Source organism: Diospyros lotus, chromosome 11 (assembly GCF_014633365.1).
Source record: "Diospyros lotus cultivar Yz01 chromosome 11, ASM1463336v1, whole genome shotgun sequence".
Lineage (NCBI taxonomy): Eukaryota > Viridiplantae > Streptophyta > Magnoliopsida > Ericales > Ebenaceae > Diospyros > Diospyros lotus.
The window spans coordinates 31,026,417-31,042,930 of record NC_068348.1 but is presented as its reverse complement, the minus strand read 5'-3'; the positions used below and the strand labels follow the sequence as shown (position 1 = coordinate 31,042,930).

At 37.4% G+C, this 16,514-nt stretch overlaps 2 protein-coding genes across 4 annotated transcripts in view; both read left to right on the top strand.

Moving 5' to 3' along the window:
- LOC127812895 (calcium uptake protein, mitochondrial-like) overlaps nucleotides 1-7,434 on the top strand; it is a 28,721-nt gene extending 21,287 nt beyond the window's left edge. For all 3 annotated transcript variants that reach the window (XM_052353445.1, XM_052353443.1, XM_052353444.1), the window contains 3 exons: nucleotides 5,564-5,777; nucleotides 6,584-6,880; nucleotides 6,986-7,434. In XM_052353445.1, the coding sequence (XP_052209405.1) occupies nucleotides 5,564-5,777; nucleotides 6,584-6,880; nucleotides 6,986-7,201 (727 nt within the window). In that variant the 3' untranslated portion in view covers nucleotides 7,202-7,434. The remainder of the gene's footprint in view (nucleotides 1-5,563; nucleotides 5,778-6,583; nucleotides 6,881-6,985) is intronic.
- A 1,428-nt stretch (nucleotides 7,435-8,862) lies between these two features.
- LOC127813399 (protein PHOX1-like) lies at nucleotides 8,863-14,656 on the top strand. The gene is made up of 3 exons (XM_052354353.1): nucleotides 8,863-11,209; nucleotides 11,310-11,558; nucleotides 14,281-14,656. Exons 1-2 carry the CDS (start codon nucleotides 9,178-9,180, stop codon nucleotides 11,456-11,458), a joined length of 2,181 nt encoding a protein of 726 aa, XP_052210313.1. The 5' UTR covers nucleotides 8,863-9,177; the 3' UTR covers nucleotides 11,459-11,558; nucleotides 14,281-14,656.
- The last annotated feature ends 1,858 nt before the right edge of the window (nucleotides 14,657-16,514 follow it).

Here is a 16,514-nt window from a genome sequence, read left to right as displayed (position 1 = left end):
CTCCTGCTAGCTTGAAGGTTTTCCTCATGGATACTTTCGTGGTGGGTTTCTGATTGGTGAGGCCCAATTGATCCTTGCGTGTTCGTGGCTGATCTGGCGTGTTTTGGTGTCACGAACCTAGGGTTCGTGATAGGTTAAAAGGGGAAATGGGGAAGAAAATCAGATTGAAGGAGGGGGGAAATCAATAGATGGAGGGAGAGATATTAAGAGAAAGAGAGGGAGAGATAGAAGAATAGAAGAAAGAGGAAGAAGAACGAGAGAGAAAGAGTGGAATATTAGAGAGAAAATAGTATTCAATTCATTAATTCTGGATAAGGAAACAAACCATTACAACAACCTTTTATAGGCCTATCTGCCTTCTAACAGCCTAGCACATGCTCCCATGTGCTTCTAACCACTTGTTAAAATATCTAAAATATCTTCTAACAACTATTATTAACCTATTACTATATTGCCCTCTATAGATTCTTGGGTCATGACAATTCCTCCCTCCTTGAGAGAGTTCTTGTCCCCAAGAACTTACAACAATTTAGCCATTGCTCCTCAACCAATACCAACTCTCTCTAGCTTAGTTGTTCTTTCTTTAATCATTCCCTTTCTAGGCCGCTTCTTGTGTGTTCTTGGATACTCCTCAGCTGAAACAAAAATGATAATCAGTGCAATCAAAGCTGCATCTTCCTCCAAGGAGCGACATACCATTTTCCGTGGGTTGGTGATAGCTACCAAATTAAGATAGCTTGTACCCATAGATTGAGGATCCAATATGATGCCAAATCCAGTCAATATATCATCATCTGGGGCCTTCATTGAATTTAGTTGCTTCTGATCACAAGCAACAGCTGAAACTTGCAGTCCTTCAGCCTTTAATTATTGTTGCAGGGCTGGTTGCAAAGCAGCTATGGCCAAATTCATGTCCAAGTCTCCCAATTTCTTGTTGGCTCCCATCAGTACTATTTTCTGATTGACTACCCCAATCATTTCTTGGTTTGGACCTCCTCGATTATCACCTGGAACATCCTTAATGATGACTGAAGTTTCAGTTATGATCTCTTGATTCCCTGCAAGTAATTCAGCAACTTCTTTTCTCTTTTGTTGGCTGCAATTCCCCTCTATTTGGACTTCTTTTTCAGCAATATCAGATGATCCCTCTGCATTGGTTGCCCTATCAATCTGTTCATTATAATTTTCCTTGAGATTATGCTTTTCACCACCAAATTTACTCTCAATATTGCAGCCATCTTTCTGGTCACTGTTGCCGCCGTCACAATGCTTCTTTTTCTGCCCAAAGTCTCTAGTAGGCAATGAATCGGTCGTTCGTACTCTTGTCTCCTCCTTCGGCTGCTCTACTCCAAGGAAGTCCTCCTTGTTAAAACTTTCGTGATAATCATCAAAATATTCTATTGGAAAGTTGTAATGATACTTCTTAATTAGTATCATCGCAAACTCCTGCAACTTCTCGCGAAACATACGGCCAAATTCCTTGCACTCTTCATCAAACCCACCGCTGGTTCCTTTGTCCAATTGGCTAATCCCCTTCTTCTGTTCCTTGTTGCTGCCAACTGAAAATGCAGCCTTCTTTGGCTGCCATTGATGCTCCATTCCTACTGAAAATGAAGCATTTTGCTTCATGTATGCACTGCCTTCCCTAGCTTCATGAGTAGGACACCCCACTGAAAATGTAGCCTTCTTTGGTTGCCATTGATGCTCCATTCCAACTGAAAAGGAAGAATTCTTCTGCTGCAACTAAGATTCCATTGGACTCCTTCGTGCACTACTCCTCCTGGCCGAAATCTCACTGACTGGAAAAGCAATAGGCCAAGAAACAACAGCTCCTTCCATCCTGATTTCCTTCTGTAATTGCCTCACCCAATCACCTCTAAAATTGATCCAATAAGTGGCAATTGTAGCCACTGTTATGCTTCAAGACCAAGTTTATTGTAACAGCAGAAAAATTTGCACACTTACAGTGACTTGATCGGCCTTCAAGAGTCCTCTAAACCGTCTTAACTGTCAGCCGAGAATTACAATCGAAATCGCGGCAATTGAGAATCACCGAACTGCTCTAGGAGTCTCCTTCAAATTCTGAATAGAGATCACAGCCAATAATCGATGTGAATGCACCCTAGACAGCCTGGACTGCTTGCTGTTAATTTCCGAACAACCTTGTTTCCTTCCGACTTAAATCTCAAACACGAAAAATCCACTGCTCGGTTCTTCAACAAGGTTCACCACACTTCCGTTGCTCTGTCACGCTTCTGTCACTCAATGGCTGAGGTTTATCGGCTTAAGAATGCCTTCAAAACTACACTCCCAGCTGCTACGAGCTTGCTGGAATCAGTTACTGAAATTGCTGGGATTCTTAGCCGAGATCCAAGACCTATTCCGCCACCTTCAGAGCCACCAAGAACCAGTATCACCGTCAGCACTCTCCTGGCTTGTGTTGTCTTCAATTCCCAGCCAAAATTACTTTGCTCGGCTTCTCCACTTGCAGCTGATTCTTAATCGACAGCCTTCCTTGCTCACCGAAGGCACTGTCGGATCAAATTAGCCTAGTCGCCCTAGAAATTAATGGCGGTTCTTCTCAACCCAATCACCGTCCAAGGCTCTCAACCCAATTACTTTGCTCGGCTTCTCCACTTGCAGCTGATTCTTAATCGACAGCCTTCCTTGCTCACCGAAGGCACTGTCGGATCAAATTAGCCTAGTCGCCCTAGAAATTAATGGCGGTTCTTCTCAACCCAATCACCGTCCAAGGCTCCTAGCCCACTTGCAATCGCCTCTGATTCCAATATCACCAGAACTCACTGTTAGTTCAATAGCTACACCCACTCCCGAGTCCAAATCACAACACTCGCTGTATCGAGACACCCCCGAGTCCAACCCATTGCATCGCAACACTCCCACGTCCAAATCGCAACTTCCTGACCGTTCGCGTCACCCTCTAGTCACGCACTCCAGTCGTCTGACCAACCTGCACCGCCGTTGTCGCTCCCTAAGCTTGCCTGGATGGCCGATGTCGGCTCCGCTACCGTCCTTCAAAGTCGCCTCTGAAGTGAGTCTCGTCCTCGCCTTAAGCAACTTGACTCCCCACCGACACTGCTACTTGAATTCGCCAGACGATGCGCAAACGACAGGCCCAAGTTTTCGAGAACACATTTGACGGACTCCCTCACCAATCGCGATCAACTAGCTTTAGGACTTCCGATTCCGTTGGATTCACTGGACCACTTGGATCGTCTCAAGCCCAGCTGCCTCAATCACCAACAATCGCTCACCTCACAGTAGTCGCCTTGAGGCCTCCTCGATCTGGAGCTCAATCATTGAAATTTATTTCACCGGTCTCGTCCATTGAAATCAAACCTACAGCTAAGGATTGACTGCTCTGATACCAATTGTCACGAACCTAGGATTCGTGATAGGTTAAAAGGGAAAATGGTTAAGAAAATCAGATTGAAGGAGGGGGGAAATCAATAGAAGGAGGGAGAGATATTAAGAGAAAGAGAGGGAGAAATAGAAGAATAGAATAAAGAGGAAGAAGAACGAGAGAGAAAGAGTGGAATATTAGAGAGAAAATAGTATTCAATTCATTAATTCTGGATAAGGAAACAAACCATTACAGCAACCTTTTATAGGCCTATTTGCCTTCTAACAACCTAGCACATGCTCCCATGTGCTTCTAACCACTTGCTAAAATATCTAAAATATCTTCTGACAACTATTATTAACCTATTACTATATTGCCCTCTATAGATTCTTGGGTCATGACATTTGGAAATTCAAATTTTGAATTTTCATTGTGTCCTGCCTTGGCGGGTGCTTGTTCTTGTCTGAATGTTTTGGCAGTTTTCTGACCAATTGAATCGGCATCTTGTTTGGCTGCTACCAATTGACTTTTCCAGCTGTGATGTGGGGATCCAGATTGATTGGGGATGATGTTTGGGTTCGCATTTGGGCTTCTGCATGCGGGCCTGTTTGGGAATTCTTTTGGGTCTTCATGTTTGGATTTGTGCATGCTTGTGGGTCCGGCTCCAATTGGATTCACTGGTTGCTGTCTGGCGAATTTTAATATATTTGCAAAGTCATTGTTTCTTTGTATTGTATGTTCTAATTCATTGTGTCTCGTGGGCCATAGGCCTTTTGCGTTGGGTCTTTTCATTGTTACGTCCTGGGTATACCCAGTGATATCTTGTACACTTTTTGATCTATACATATTTATCTTTGATAAAAAAAAAAATATTCAACATTTTTGTCTCTTCCTCTAAACAGTTTCTAATACTTTATGATGGACCTGTATTTAGTTTGATCTTATTTAGGTAATCTGAAAATTTCCTACCTTATTTGTTTCTGCATTGTTCCACTTTGTTGTCCTAGTGTCATATCAATTTCTTCTGAATTCCTGATATGAATGATTGCAGTTAGGAAGTTCTATCCAATCTTACGTATCAAAATTTTAATGGATATATAGCTAAAGATGAATATGTGTATGGATATGGATCTGTCAACTTGGTACTTTATGAAAGATCATTCTCTGGTTATGGATCTGTTACTTCTATATATCTACATAGTAATATCAAGATATATGGAGAAATGAGTTGTTAAGGTGCATGAAAATAACAAAAAATAATTTCTCTTATATTGTTTACTATAGAAACGTAAACTTCTGATTCTGTTGTTATATGGTCAGAACAATAGCCTTTAGGATTTAGTTGTGGAAAATGCCCCCCTAGTTTTCTGGAAAATTTCCAAACAGAAAATGAAAATTTAAAAAACTTGTTCAAATACAAAAAATTTCTAAATAGAAGGAAAATTCAATTTTCCAAAATTGCATTAAACTTGGAAAACTCTAAAATGAGTTTTCCAAATTCTCCATACTAATTTGGAGATTTGGAATGGAGAATTTGGAAATGCAGTTCTCCCCAAATTTTTTTTCCAAATTCTCTCTATCTTTCTTCTCCAACACAAATTATACAAGAAAAACCCCCCTCTCTCTCTCTCACATGCCTGTGCGTGCACACAGACACACGCGTACACATATTCCCATTTTCTAAATTGGAAATTAGTTTTTTTTTTTTATTCTAACTCTTGAACCTGTATTTCAAATTCTCTATGGAAAAATGAAAACTAGATATTTTATAGAAAATTAGAGTTACTAAATTGGAAAAATTTTCCACAATAAACAGCCCTCCATTATCTTGCTTTAAGGTGGCCCAAGTAGTTTTCACTGGAACTGTTTGCATTTGAGGTTTCAAAAGTTTAGTCCTTAATTTTATTTTAATCGTTGGTTTGCGTTTACTGCATTTGATAATTGCCAAAAACGGTTGGGACTGTTTTGTCTACCCCATACAGCATACAGCCTTAATTTTGTTTCTGGCTACTCTGATTTCCTTGGTTCATTGCAACATTGAAAACAAATACCAATCATGATGACCAAATGAGGCTTAATAATCACAAACGACTTAATTAATTCAGTGGCTTTTTATCAATTAGTTGTGTCTGCTGTAATACTGTTTTTTTGTTCTCTCTTCCATGCATTGCGATGACACTACTGTTTTGCCACTAATAGAGAGATAGATAGAGATGAATTCAAGAGAGTCATGAACTTGATGCGAGCTCATAATAGACAAGGAGCTCATCATAGAGATGGACGTCGAGGTGGGGTCAGAGTTGGTGATTCTGTAGAAAATGGGGGCCTGGTGGAGTACTTTTTTGGCAAAGATGGCAAGCAACGTCTCCGACATGATAAATTTGTCCAGTTTTTACAATCTCTGCATGATGAGGTAGGTATTCCCTCTTCCAACTTGAAACCAAACAGTAATGTTTTATATTTACCCAGTTACCCTCACATACAAAAAACCACTGGATGTTAATGTGCTAAAGTAATTGACATGTCTAACTCTCGTCTCACTACCAGTTTATTCTTTTGATAATTCTTATTATTGTAGAATCTCACAAGATGTGTTGGTTCTTACTTGTGTCCAATATGTAGTACTTTATTAGGAATTTGTCTTCTAAGAATTAAAGTGCAAGGGAATATATATACCCACCACCATCTTTCACACTCTTTATCTTTCCTTCTTGATATTCAATATGTTAGGACTTGTGGAGTATACTCACTTTCACAATTACAATTAGATTTCATCAAGGGTCTGCATTGAGCCCTTACCTCTTTGTTCTTGTTATGGATCAACTCACGAAATACATCTAAGAACAAGTGCATTGGTGTGTCTTATTTGCAGATATTGTTTTTGATAGATGAGACAAAAGAAGACGTGTGTAATAAACTTGCATTATTGATGAACACCTTCAAATTCAAATAGTTTGATTCCCTATTAGTTATATATTCCAATGGTTCGATTTTTTTTTTTGATTATCCTGGGGTATCCGAGCTTTTGCCCGACTAATTTCTAGAGGCAAGTGACATTCCCCCTGATGCATCCCCTAAGTAAATCCGGATGTGGACACAGTTTGACTCTTTAGTTGTTCATGTGTTTTTTTGTAATTCCCCCACCCTAGAGAGGGGGGGGGGGGGGGGGGGGGATGGAACTAGTTAGATATTTAGTTTAATTAATGATTTGTGTGACAGATGGTCAGGCTGGAGTTTGCTCATTATGACTATAAATCACGTGGTACCATATCAGCCAAGGATTTTGCTTTATCCATGGTTGCTTCTGCCGACCTGAGGCATTTGAACAAATTCCTAGATCGTGTTGATGAACTAAGTAATGAGTTGAAATTTGGTAACATACGCATTACATTTGAGGAATTTAAGGATTTTGCGGAGCTGAGGAAACAATTGCTGCCATTCTCCTGTGCCCTTTTCAGTTATGCCGAAGCTAATGGTTTGTTGACAAGGAAGGATATCCAGCGAGCTGCTTTACAAGTAAGACACTCATTCGCGTTCGCCCTTTTTAATTGGGAAAATGGTCAGTTTTGTTGCTTTTACTTCCCTTTTTCACCGGGGAAATTGATTCTGATTCGTTGTCAGGTATGCGGCATCTCTCTGACTGACAATGTCATCGAGATTATCTTCCACGTGTTCGATGCAAACCGGGATGGGAGTTTAAGCTCAGACGAGTTCATAAGGGTTCTTCACAAGCGGGAAAGGGACATTGCTCGGCCTACAGAATCGGGCATCCTGGACTTCATATCCTGCTGCTGCAATTGCTCGTTTTCAAAATCTGTTACTCGGTTCATTTACTAACCAGTTAGTTGTGCCTGAAATTGAAAATGCGTCTGTAGAGGCATCTCTAATGAAAAGATGGCAAGCCCCGCAACACCCAAGTTTGCAGCAGTACACAGTAGTAAGTGGCATCCATCTACCTCTCTTTGTTCCCCTGACATGAACTTGTGGGGTTAGAAGATGTTAACATGTCAGTAAACTTGGGGGAACTGTACATCCGCAGCTTCTCTATGATAGCATTCTATTGTCTCTGATACCGTTTTTTTGGGGGGGGGGGGGGGGCTGAAGGTGGAAATTAGTTTAATTAAAGGGCCAAATTGAAATAAAAAAAGAAAGAAAGAGATAAACTGCACCCAGATCCTGTAATTTTAATTTAGCCATCTGCACCACAATTCTTCGTGATTTCATCACACGTGTCTAAGTAGTCTATGTGATTTAAATAATAACGTGTAGTTTCTCACTTGTATTCTAATTGCACTTAACCCAATTGGGTTAAGCGTAATTGACTCTTTCTTCCTTAATTCTTTATATATCATATCATCATCATATAATTACAATGTGACTACAATTAATTAAAGTAATCGAGGTAGACACTAGGTGGTTTTGACTTTTGAGTATTGATTCCGGAAGGTTCCATTTTTTATTCTTCTGCACTCAGAAGAAAACGCGTCGGGCTGCGTGAAGTGGAATTTTATTTTCCCACTGAAATGCCAAACAAACAGCGGACGCAGACGCAGTTGCAGTTCGGCCTTTAGCGCGTCTAAAGAGTTACACCTGGGCCCACACAGGATTTACCGTCATTCCACGTGTCGGTCTCCCGCTCATTCCCACTATCTGCCCTTCTGGCAGCCACACGCTCTATGATCATTCTGCCTTCAGCGCGTCCACTTCACGCGTCATAGGTCTACAGTTTAGAATCTAAAAACGTTTTATATTAAAAATATTTTAAATTTTTTTTATAATTTTAAAAATATTTTATAATATTAAAAAATATTATAAATATATTTTAAAATTAAAAGTGTATTTTTATCAACGAATAAATTAAAGATTAGATTAAAGATAAATTTTTTTCATTTGGTCTTTAACTTAATGCTTTTAATTTTTTTTAGAATTTATTTGAATGTATTATAAAATTTATTTATATTTATTTTTAAATTAATTACACATTTTTATAATTTTTTATTAAAGATTATATTTATAAAATCTTTATATATATCTTTTAATTTATGTATTTTCTTATGTTTATATTTTTTACTTTTCTAAAAATGTGTTTTCAAAAGTTTTTTGAGTCTTTTTATGTTGGTTCACGACGAGAAAATTTCTTTAATTTCTCTTAGAAATGAGTATTTAATCTGTCTAATTATATGTATTATTTAAATTAAATATTTTTTAAAAATTAAATATAATTGCTTAAATAAAAAAATTGAAAAAACAAAAAAAATCAATTGGTTTTAAAAATGTCGCTACGTTTAATTATTTTTTGTTTCAATATGTTGTTTGTTGTGTTTGGATGAATAGTATTAAACAAAAAATATTTGTATATATTTAGATGAATTATAATATTTTTTTTATATTTAATTGAATTTTTGAAATTTTTATTTAGACAAATATATATAATATTTAGAAGGTAAAAAAGTGGATATAGTTTGTTATAGTGAAAGTGGAGCGCAATTTAGCGTTGGGAAAATGATTTAGGCGGGCGTTACTTCACGCGCGGCTGACGGCGAAGCCCTGTGGTTAGGCAAGAGCACCCCCCGGGAAGGCGTTGACGAACGATCTCTGGTTCTTGAAGAAACCCTAGGAGAGGAGAGTAGAGAAGAATCCATCATAATTGCCGACATTCGTTCTGCAACCAAACGATATTCGCCGCCATTAATCTCCTCTCCTCTCCTCGGCTGGCACGTAGATTCCACACAGAAACCCAATAAAAAAGATTATCAAGCAAGCACAAGAGCTTTCCTCGTTTGATTCGTCGTTTGATATTCGGAATATTAAGGATGGGGAAGCCGACTGGCAAGAAGACGAAGCAGGTCGTCGGATCATCGAAGCCAAATGAGGGGAATCCCAAGCAAAGCAAGCCGTCGGATCGAACGTCCAAGGCATTCGACGAGGACACCGCAGTGTTCATCAGCATGTCGCAGGACCTGAAGGAGGAAGGCAACAAGTTGTTCCAGAAGCGAGACCACGAAGGCGCGATGTTGAAGTATGAAAAGGCGCTCAAGTTGTTGCCGAGAAACCACATTGACGTTGCCTATCTGCGCAGCAACATGGCCGCTTGCTATATGCAGATGGGGCTCGGCGAGTACCCCAGAGCGATCGACCAATGCAATCAGGCCCTCGAAGTCGCCCCCAAGTATAGCAAGGCCTTGTTGAAGAGGGCTAGGTGTTACGAGGCTTTGAACAGGCTTGATTTGGCTATGAGAGATGTTAATCGTGTATTGAGCATTGAACCTAATAATTTGACAGCTTTGGAGATTGCAGATAATCTGAAAAAGGAACTTGAAAAGAGGGGTGAAAAGATTGAAGAAAAAGAGATTGTTTTGGCTCCAGAATATGTTGAACCTCCTGCTAAGCCCTCGTGGAAGACTGTCAAGGAGAGGGTGAAGAAGAAGAAAAACAATAAGCTGACAAGGTCTGGGGTTGAGAAACAGTTGTCAAGGTCTGGGGCTGAGAAACAGTTGGCAACGTCTGGGGCTGAGAAACAGATGGCAACGTCTGGGATTGAGAAGCAGGTGGAGATGAAAAAAGAGGAGGAAGAGAAGGTGGTTGTGGAGGAGAAGAGAAGTGTTAAGGAAGAAAAGGTAGTGACAAAGACAGTGAAATTGGTGTTAGGGGAGGATATAAGGTGGGCTCAGTTACCTTTGAGTTGTGATATTAGGCTTTTGAGGGATGTGGTGAAGGATAGATATCCGGGTGTGCAAGGCGTGCTTGTCAAGTACAGGGATCAAGAAGGTGATCTGGTAACTATCACAACAACTGATGAACTCAGGCTGGCAGAAGCAGCTGGTGATCAACAGGGTTCTTTGAGATTCTATGTTGTGGAGGTTAGCCCTGACAAAGACCCGCATTATGAAGTAACGGAGAGCAAGGAGGAGGCACCGAAACCCAAGGTTTCTGAGAATGGGAACGCAGGGGAAGGTAGGGAAATAGAAAAGGGGACAACCTGTATTGAAGATTGGATTATCCAGTTTGCAAGGTTGTTCAAGAATCATGTGGGGTTTGATTCTGATTCATACTTGGATCTTCATGAGTTGGGGATGAAGCTATACTCAGAAGCGATGGAGGACTCTGTTACCAGTGAAGATGCCCAAGAGCTTTTTGAAATTGCTGTAGATAAGTTTCAGGAGATGGCTGCTTTGGCGTTGTTCAATTGGGGAAATGTTCACTTGTCCAAGGCAAGGAAGCGGGTCCTTTTCACAGAAGATGGTTCGAGGGAAAAAGTACTAGCACAACTGAAGAATGCATATGAATGGGCAACGAAAGAATACACTAAGGCTGGAATGCGCTATGAAGAATCTGTGAAGATCAAACCAGACTTCTATGAAGGTCTTCTTGCACTTGGGCAGCAGCAGTTTGAACAAGCAAAGCTTGCATGGTACCATGCAATTGGGAGGGAGGTTGACTTAGAAACTGGGCCTGCTACAGAGATCCTAGGGCTATATAATAAAGCTGAGGATAGCATGGAGAGGGGAATGCAAATGTGGGAGGAGATAGAGGAACGTCGACTTAATGGACTCTCCAAGTCAGATAAATACAAAGCTGACTTGCAGAAAATGGGTTTGGATGGGCTATTTAAAGATGTATCTGTTGATGAAGCTACAGAGCAGGCTGCAAATATGAAGTCTCAGATATACCTCTTATGGGGTACCTTACTTTATGAGCGTTCTATTGTCGAATTCAAGTTAGGTTTGCCAACTTGGGAAGAATGTCTGGAGGTTGCTGTTGAAAAATTTGAACTCGCTGGAGCATCTCCAACAGATATAGCTGTAATGATAAAGAACCATTGTTCCAATGTGTCTGCAGTGGAAGGTTACAAGACAATACCGACCCAGTATCTCTTAGAATTGTTTAAAAATTTTTTGTTGCATCCCAGATTTACTAATTTTTTCATTTTTTTGTTCTTATGCAGGTCTAGGATTCAAAATTGATGAAATAGTACAGGCGTGGAATGAGATGTATGATGTTAAAAGGTGGCAGACTGGCATTCCATCTTTCCGACTAGAACCACTGTTTCGTAGGAGAGTTCCAAAACTTCATTCTATCTTGGAAAACATATAGTCCTTTGTTTCAAGATTGGATATTTTCTAGGGCCAGTCAAAGGAAGCATCAGGACTGTTACTTAGCTGTCAAGCTGCTGTGTTGTTTCCATTTATAATAGGTATGCCTTTAACTTATTGAATTGAGGCATTTCTACTTCTTTTCGTGATCTTTTAAGTTTTAAGAGAATCAGCGATCTGCTGCACTCAGATTGCAGCATGATGTAGGCAAAACTTAAAAACACTTGGATGCTACACATTCTTAAGATTTATGATGATGTTAACCAGTGGTCAGGTACAAAGAATGTTAAAAAGAAGAACATAATTCCTGTATTGTTGGACACTTGGAGATGGTGTGTCACTAAAAATAGTTAGAGAGCAGGTGTATCAAAAATCTGTTGAACTTTCAACCACTACATAAATATAACCTACTGATCAAATGGATTTAAAAGATCACAATGAATCAAATCGATTTGATCAAGGCAAGTCAACAATGACTCAACCGTGCATGGTCCTTGCCTTTCAAAGCTAGGAAGAGAATCTGTATTGTGTATGATGGGCCACTAAAATATAACCTACTCCTTTGTAGCTCTTTCTTCTAAGTTCTAGGTCATACCCTTAACATATTGAAATTTATTGGTCTTTTATGTTCAACTCATGATTTCCAATTAGCTCAATTGCATTTTTTTGGGTCTAAGTAAAAGTACTTGTTATAAAAATAAAGACAAATGAGGGTGACCACATAACTCAGGTCAAATGCACCATAAGCCATTTGTTTCAATTACTTGGCTTGACTCCAGGACTCATATTTAGTGTAGTTAGACTTTGTACTTAATTGGAACACAAAATCCATGTGTAGAGATGCAAGATCTTTTGTCAGTCATTTTGAAGACCATATCGAGGAAAGGTTTTAGACAGTAGCTATCAAAAGAGCCATTAATGTTTCCATAAAATGAATAGGATATCTTCATTGTGTTTCCTGGGCCTGATTGCAGATAAGCTATTTATTTTTTTAGTATATCATACATTTACATGCTTTTAATCTGACGTAGGAGAATGTTAGTTACTAATTAATATTTTGCAGTTTGCTTTCCCTCTCTTTCCCTTTTGGCAACTCAGCTGAGGGAGACAAAACAACTACAGAAATTCTCATATCATAAAGTTAGAAGTGTCGATGAAAGCATGGGTAGATTTCTTTCTTGCCTATCTATTTATCTGAAGCAAAATCAGATGGGCTGAAACTCTAGATAAATCCCAGAAACCAATTAGTTCAGCAGGATTTTTTTTTGTTGACTTCCCACTTGTTCAGTTATTGGCTAAGTTACTATATTTTCTTTCGGCTACCTTAACTAGATGAATTGCTCCTGAATTGCACTGAAATAGAAACACATGACCTTTTTCTTTTGCCTCTAGGGTTAACCTTTCTGGGTTTTAGCTTAGCCTCTTGTTTGGCAAGTCCGAGGACAGAAATCTTGTAGAGATGCATGTTTATGGATTCCTTTGAGCAACAAAAGAGTTCTAACCTGCTATCTCCTTGGGTGAGTCATCAGAAGCTTGATGTCATTGGCGTCATCATAACGTGGATGCTGTAGATACACAGATTATTAGATTGATTAGTAATTAGTTAGGTATAATTGTCATACCTTCTCCAGAAAACAAAGTCTTCCCATGGATGAACTTTTTCTAAAGTCTTTAAGCAGTATTCTTTTTGAAGTATATTATTTAGCAGTTTCACGTTCCAAAAGGTTTAGTATTTCTTTTACTCATTGTATATTTCAAATTCTTTGTGTATGTGTGTGTGTGTGTGAAACTACTCAAATGGATCCCATATTTTTGTTAGTCCTCTTTATTTTCGCAAATTTGTCTTCCATGCTTGGGCAGTTTTCCAATCTGCCATAGTGCATAAAATCCTGCGTCTTTCATCCCTGAGAATTCCTCCAAACCTTGCTCTTCAAGGAGGCTGTGAAGTGGGCATTCCCGATTCTGGCATTTGATATGATCCAATTATGGAAATTAGAAGAGCCACTGTGCTTTCCAGTTATTTTTAGCAAGAAAAGAAAAAAATCTTAAAATATGTTCATTGTTCTCTACAAAGGGGGAGCACCTTGGGAAAACTTCTTTCAATTCTCCTTTGGTTGGTAAGTATCTTATAATGGAGCTGCAGTCAAATGTAAACTTTTAGCTTTTGAGGCAGCTTTAGTTTCCGAATCCAGGACCGGTCATTTTGTGATTTGGTATCCTGTACAATTTTACTATAAGCAGATGCTGTAGAGAACTTTACTAGAAAAGAGCCATTCCAGCCAGAGGAATGAGGGAAGGAGGTGCACCTGGGCAGCTGGACTCTGAGAATGCCCTGTTCTTGGGCATTCAGGAGAAATGGAGTTTCTTATGATGTTGAGATTTCAGTCACCATATTCAGAAATGAGAAGAGTTTGTGGTGAGGGTTTCATCCTCATTAGATGGTTGCATTAGGTGGCTCATTTCCTAATCACCAGGTCTATCCATATTGAGATGTTCTTGCCATTTCGTTTAGTACCCTTTCTAAGGACTCAGTGTGTGTTTTGCCTCTGCAAATGAGAAGCTGAGTTTCTAGTAAGCCACTCACGGAAGTTATTTAAGTGCAGAACAATCCTGCTAATGCAGGATCTGTAGAGGCCCGATTTGCGTAGCCAAAGCCAGAGTATCTCAGGTCAACAACCACAGAATATATGTTTCTACAATTGTTGGGGGAAACTCTCTTGTGAAATGTTTCCGGTTATCACTGCATTTGTATTTTTGTCATCACCCATGCTGTTGTTGAAATAACACAGGTTTAACATACATTCCTTTTCCTGATATTTGCAGGTTTTTCATGGATTGTTATGTCTACTGTGAGTCGTAACATTTGGAAGAGAAGATCTAGAGTTTGTTGTTGGGGCAAGTATTTCTTGCCAAGTGTTGGTTTTTGCATGAGAGTGGTTTCTTCTTCTTTCTTTTGGGATTTTATTCTTTGATTGGGCTGCAAAGCTGCTTGTATCATTTTTCCCTCATTTGAGGATTTTGTTCTCCTACATTGGGGATATATAGCGTCAAAAGGCCACATGAAGAGGCAGGATAGTCATTCTTTGTTGTCAGACTGTTCACAGTTTGAAATAGTGGGGAAATGATTGGTTTTGTAAAGTACTTTAACCAATAAATGGTTGCATTGATTGTTTGAGTATACTATTGATTGCTTGATTCACAGGTTTCTTTCTAGGTTTTATAAAACTTTACAAAGAAACTGATCAGATCTGCCTGCTCCTGCTACTGCTCATTTAACAGATTTCATGTTCCTTTGAATTAACATTCATTACCCTTCTACTGTTTTCATTGTTTCATAACATAAAATTAGTGTTAATTTATTGTCCCTCGTGTTTTGTGGGTTATGCATTCACTTGGACCTTGTGAGAGGATGTGGAGCTATTAACGCTCAAGTCATTTCCTATTTTTTGGGGGGTAAGCTTCACTTAAATCTACTGTAGTTTCAGTAATTTTTATGAAAATTTCTTATGATTTGAATTTAACATTTGCCCAAGTTGTATGGAAACGAAAATGGATATAATATAAAATAGAAATAAAAAAATAATATTTTTTAAAAAAAATAAAAATATAGAGAAAATATGTAAATAAAAAAATATAATTTTTTTATAAATATAAATTTTAATATATAAAATTATAAAAAATAATTATTCAATTTAAAAATAAATAAAAAAATTCATAATTTATTCAAATAAAATTTAAAAATAAATTATTAAAAAAATTAAAAATTTTAAATTAGAGATGAAAATTTCCGTGGTTGGATAGAAACACATTTTTAAATCGAAAACGTTATTTTGATATTTTTTTAATATTATGAAATGATCTTAAAATATTTTTAAAATTATAAAAATAATTTAATTTTTTTTATATTTTAAAAACAAAAACATTTTAAAAATGTCAAAATAATACGCCTGAGACGTTTCTTTGCATCATAATTACCCATCATCTAGCTTAGTTTAGATTTCACATTTGAAACTTATTAAAAACAATTTTGTCTTCATAATTTGTTGAACTCTAAAGTAAATAATAAATAGGTACCTCAAATGCTAAATTTATGAGAAGTTTGTGAAAGTGGTAAGGGTCCGTTTGAATTGAATGAGCTTAAGATTTAGAATAAATCATTATTTTAAATTTTATTTATTGTAACTGTCTAACATGCCTTGATATAATAATCTTATTAAAGTTAAAAAATATAAATATGGTCAAATATCTACAACAAATTAACAAACAAATATATACAGAGTTTATATATACATATATATGCACAAACAAGCACATATATATATAAACTATGTATATAGTTAATTTGCTTTAAAAAATAAATAGTAAATTTAAAAATTTTGAATTAGAGACAATTTTTTTCATCTCAACTATTCGGAAATGCGTTTTTAAATTAAAACTATATATTTGATATTTTTTTAACATTATAAAACAATCTCGAAATATTTTTAAAATAACAAAAAATCTAAAATTATTATTTTTTTGATATTTTGAAAATAAAAACATTTTGAAAACGTCAAAATAATGCCTTCAAAATGTTTCAGTGCATCATAGCCATTTGTTAACAAAATCTTATTTGAAAATAACATACATTTATATTTTCTTAACATCATTTTAATCCTTTCATGAAATATATATATATATATATATATTAATAGAGTTAGCTTGACACTCAAGAGACTCCCATTATTATAATTACTTTTTAATAAATTAACAACATTATACTTTTTAATACTTTTTTATAATCAAAATTATAAATAATTTTATTACTTACATAATTGTATTAATATGTATGGTTAATTTTTAAAATATTTATATTTTAAAAAAATAATTAATAATTTAAAAAGAAGTGTGGATAATTCTGTCAACCTCTATATATATATGAGAGAGAGAGAGAGAGAGAGAGAGAAAGCAAAGACAAGGACGTGTTTGCCAGTTCATTTATTACCTGCAGAGAGAAGCTACCTTCGAAATCCAGATTCTCTTTGGATTGTGACTCTCTCCATATCTAGCTGTTCATC

Coding starts and splice junctions, on each gene's coding strand:
- LOC127813399 (XM_052354353.1), top strand. CDS start 9,178: ATGGGGAAGCCGACTGGCAAGAAGACGAAGCAGGTCGTCGGATCATCG. Junction 11,210..11,309: donor CAATGTGTCTGCAGTGGAAG/GTTACAAGACAA, acceptor GTTCTTATGCAG/GTCTAGGATTCAAAATTGAT.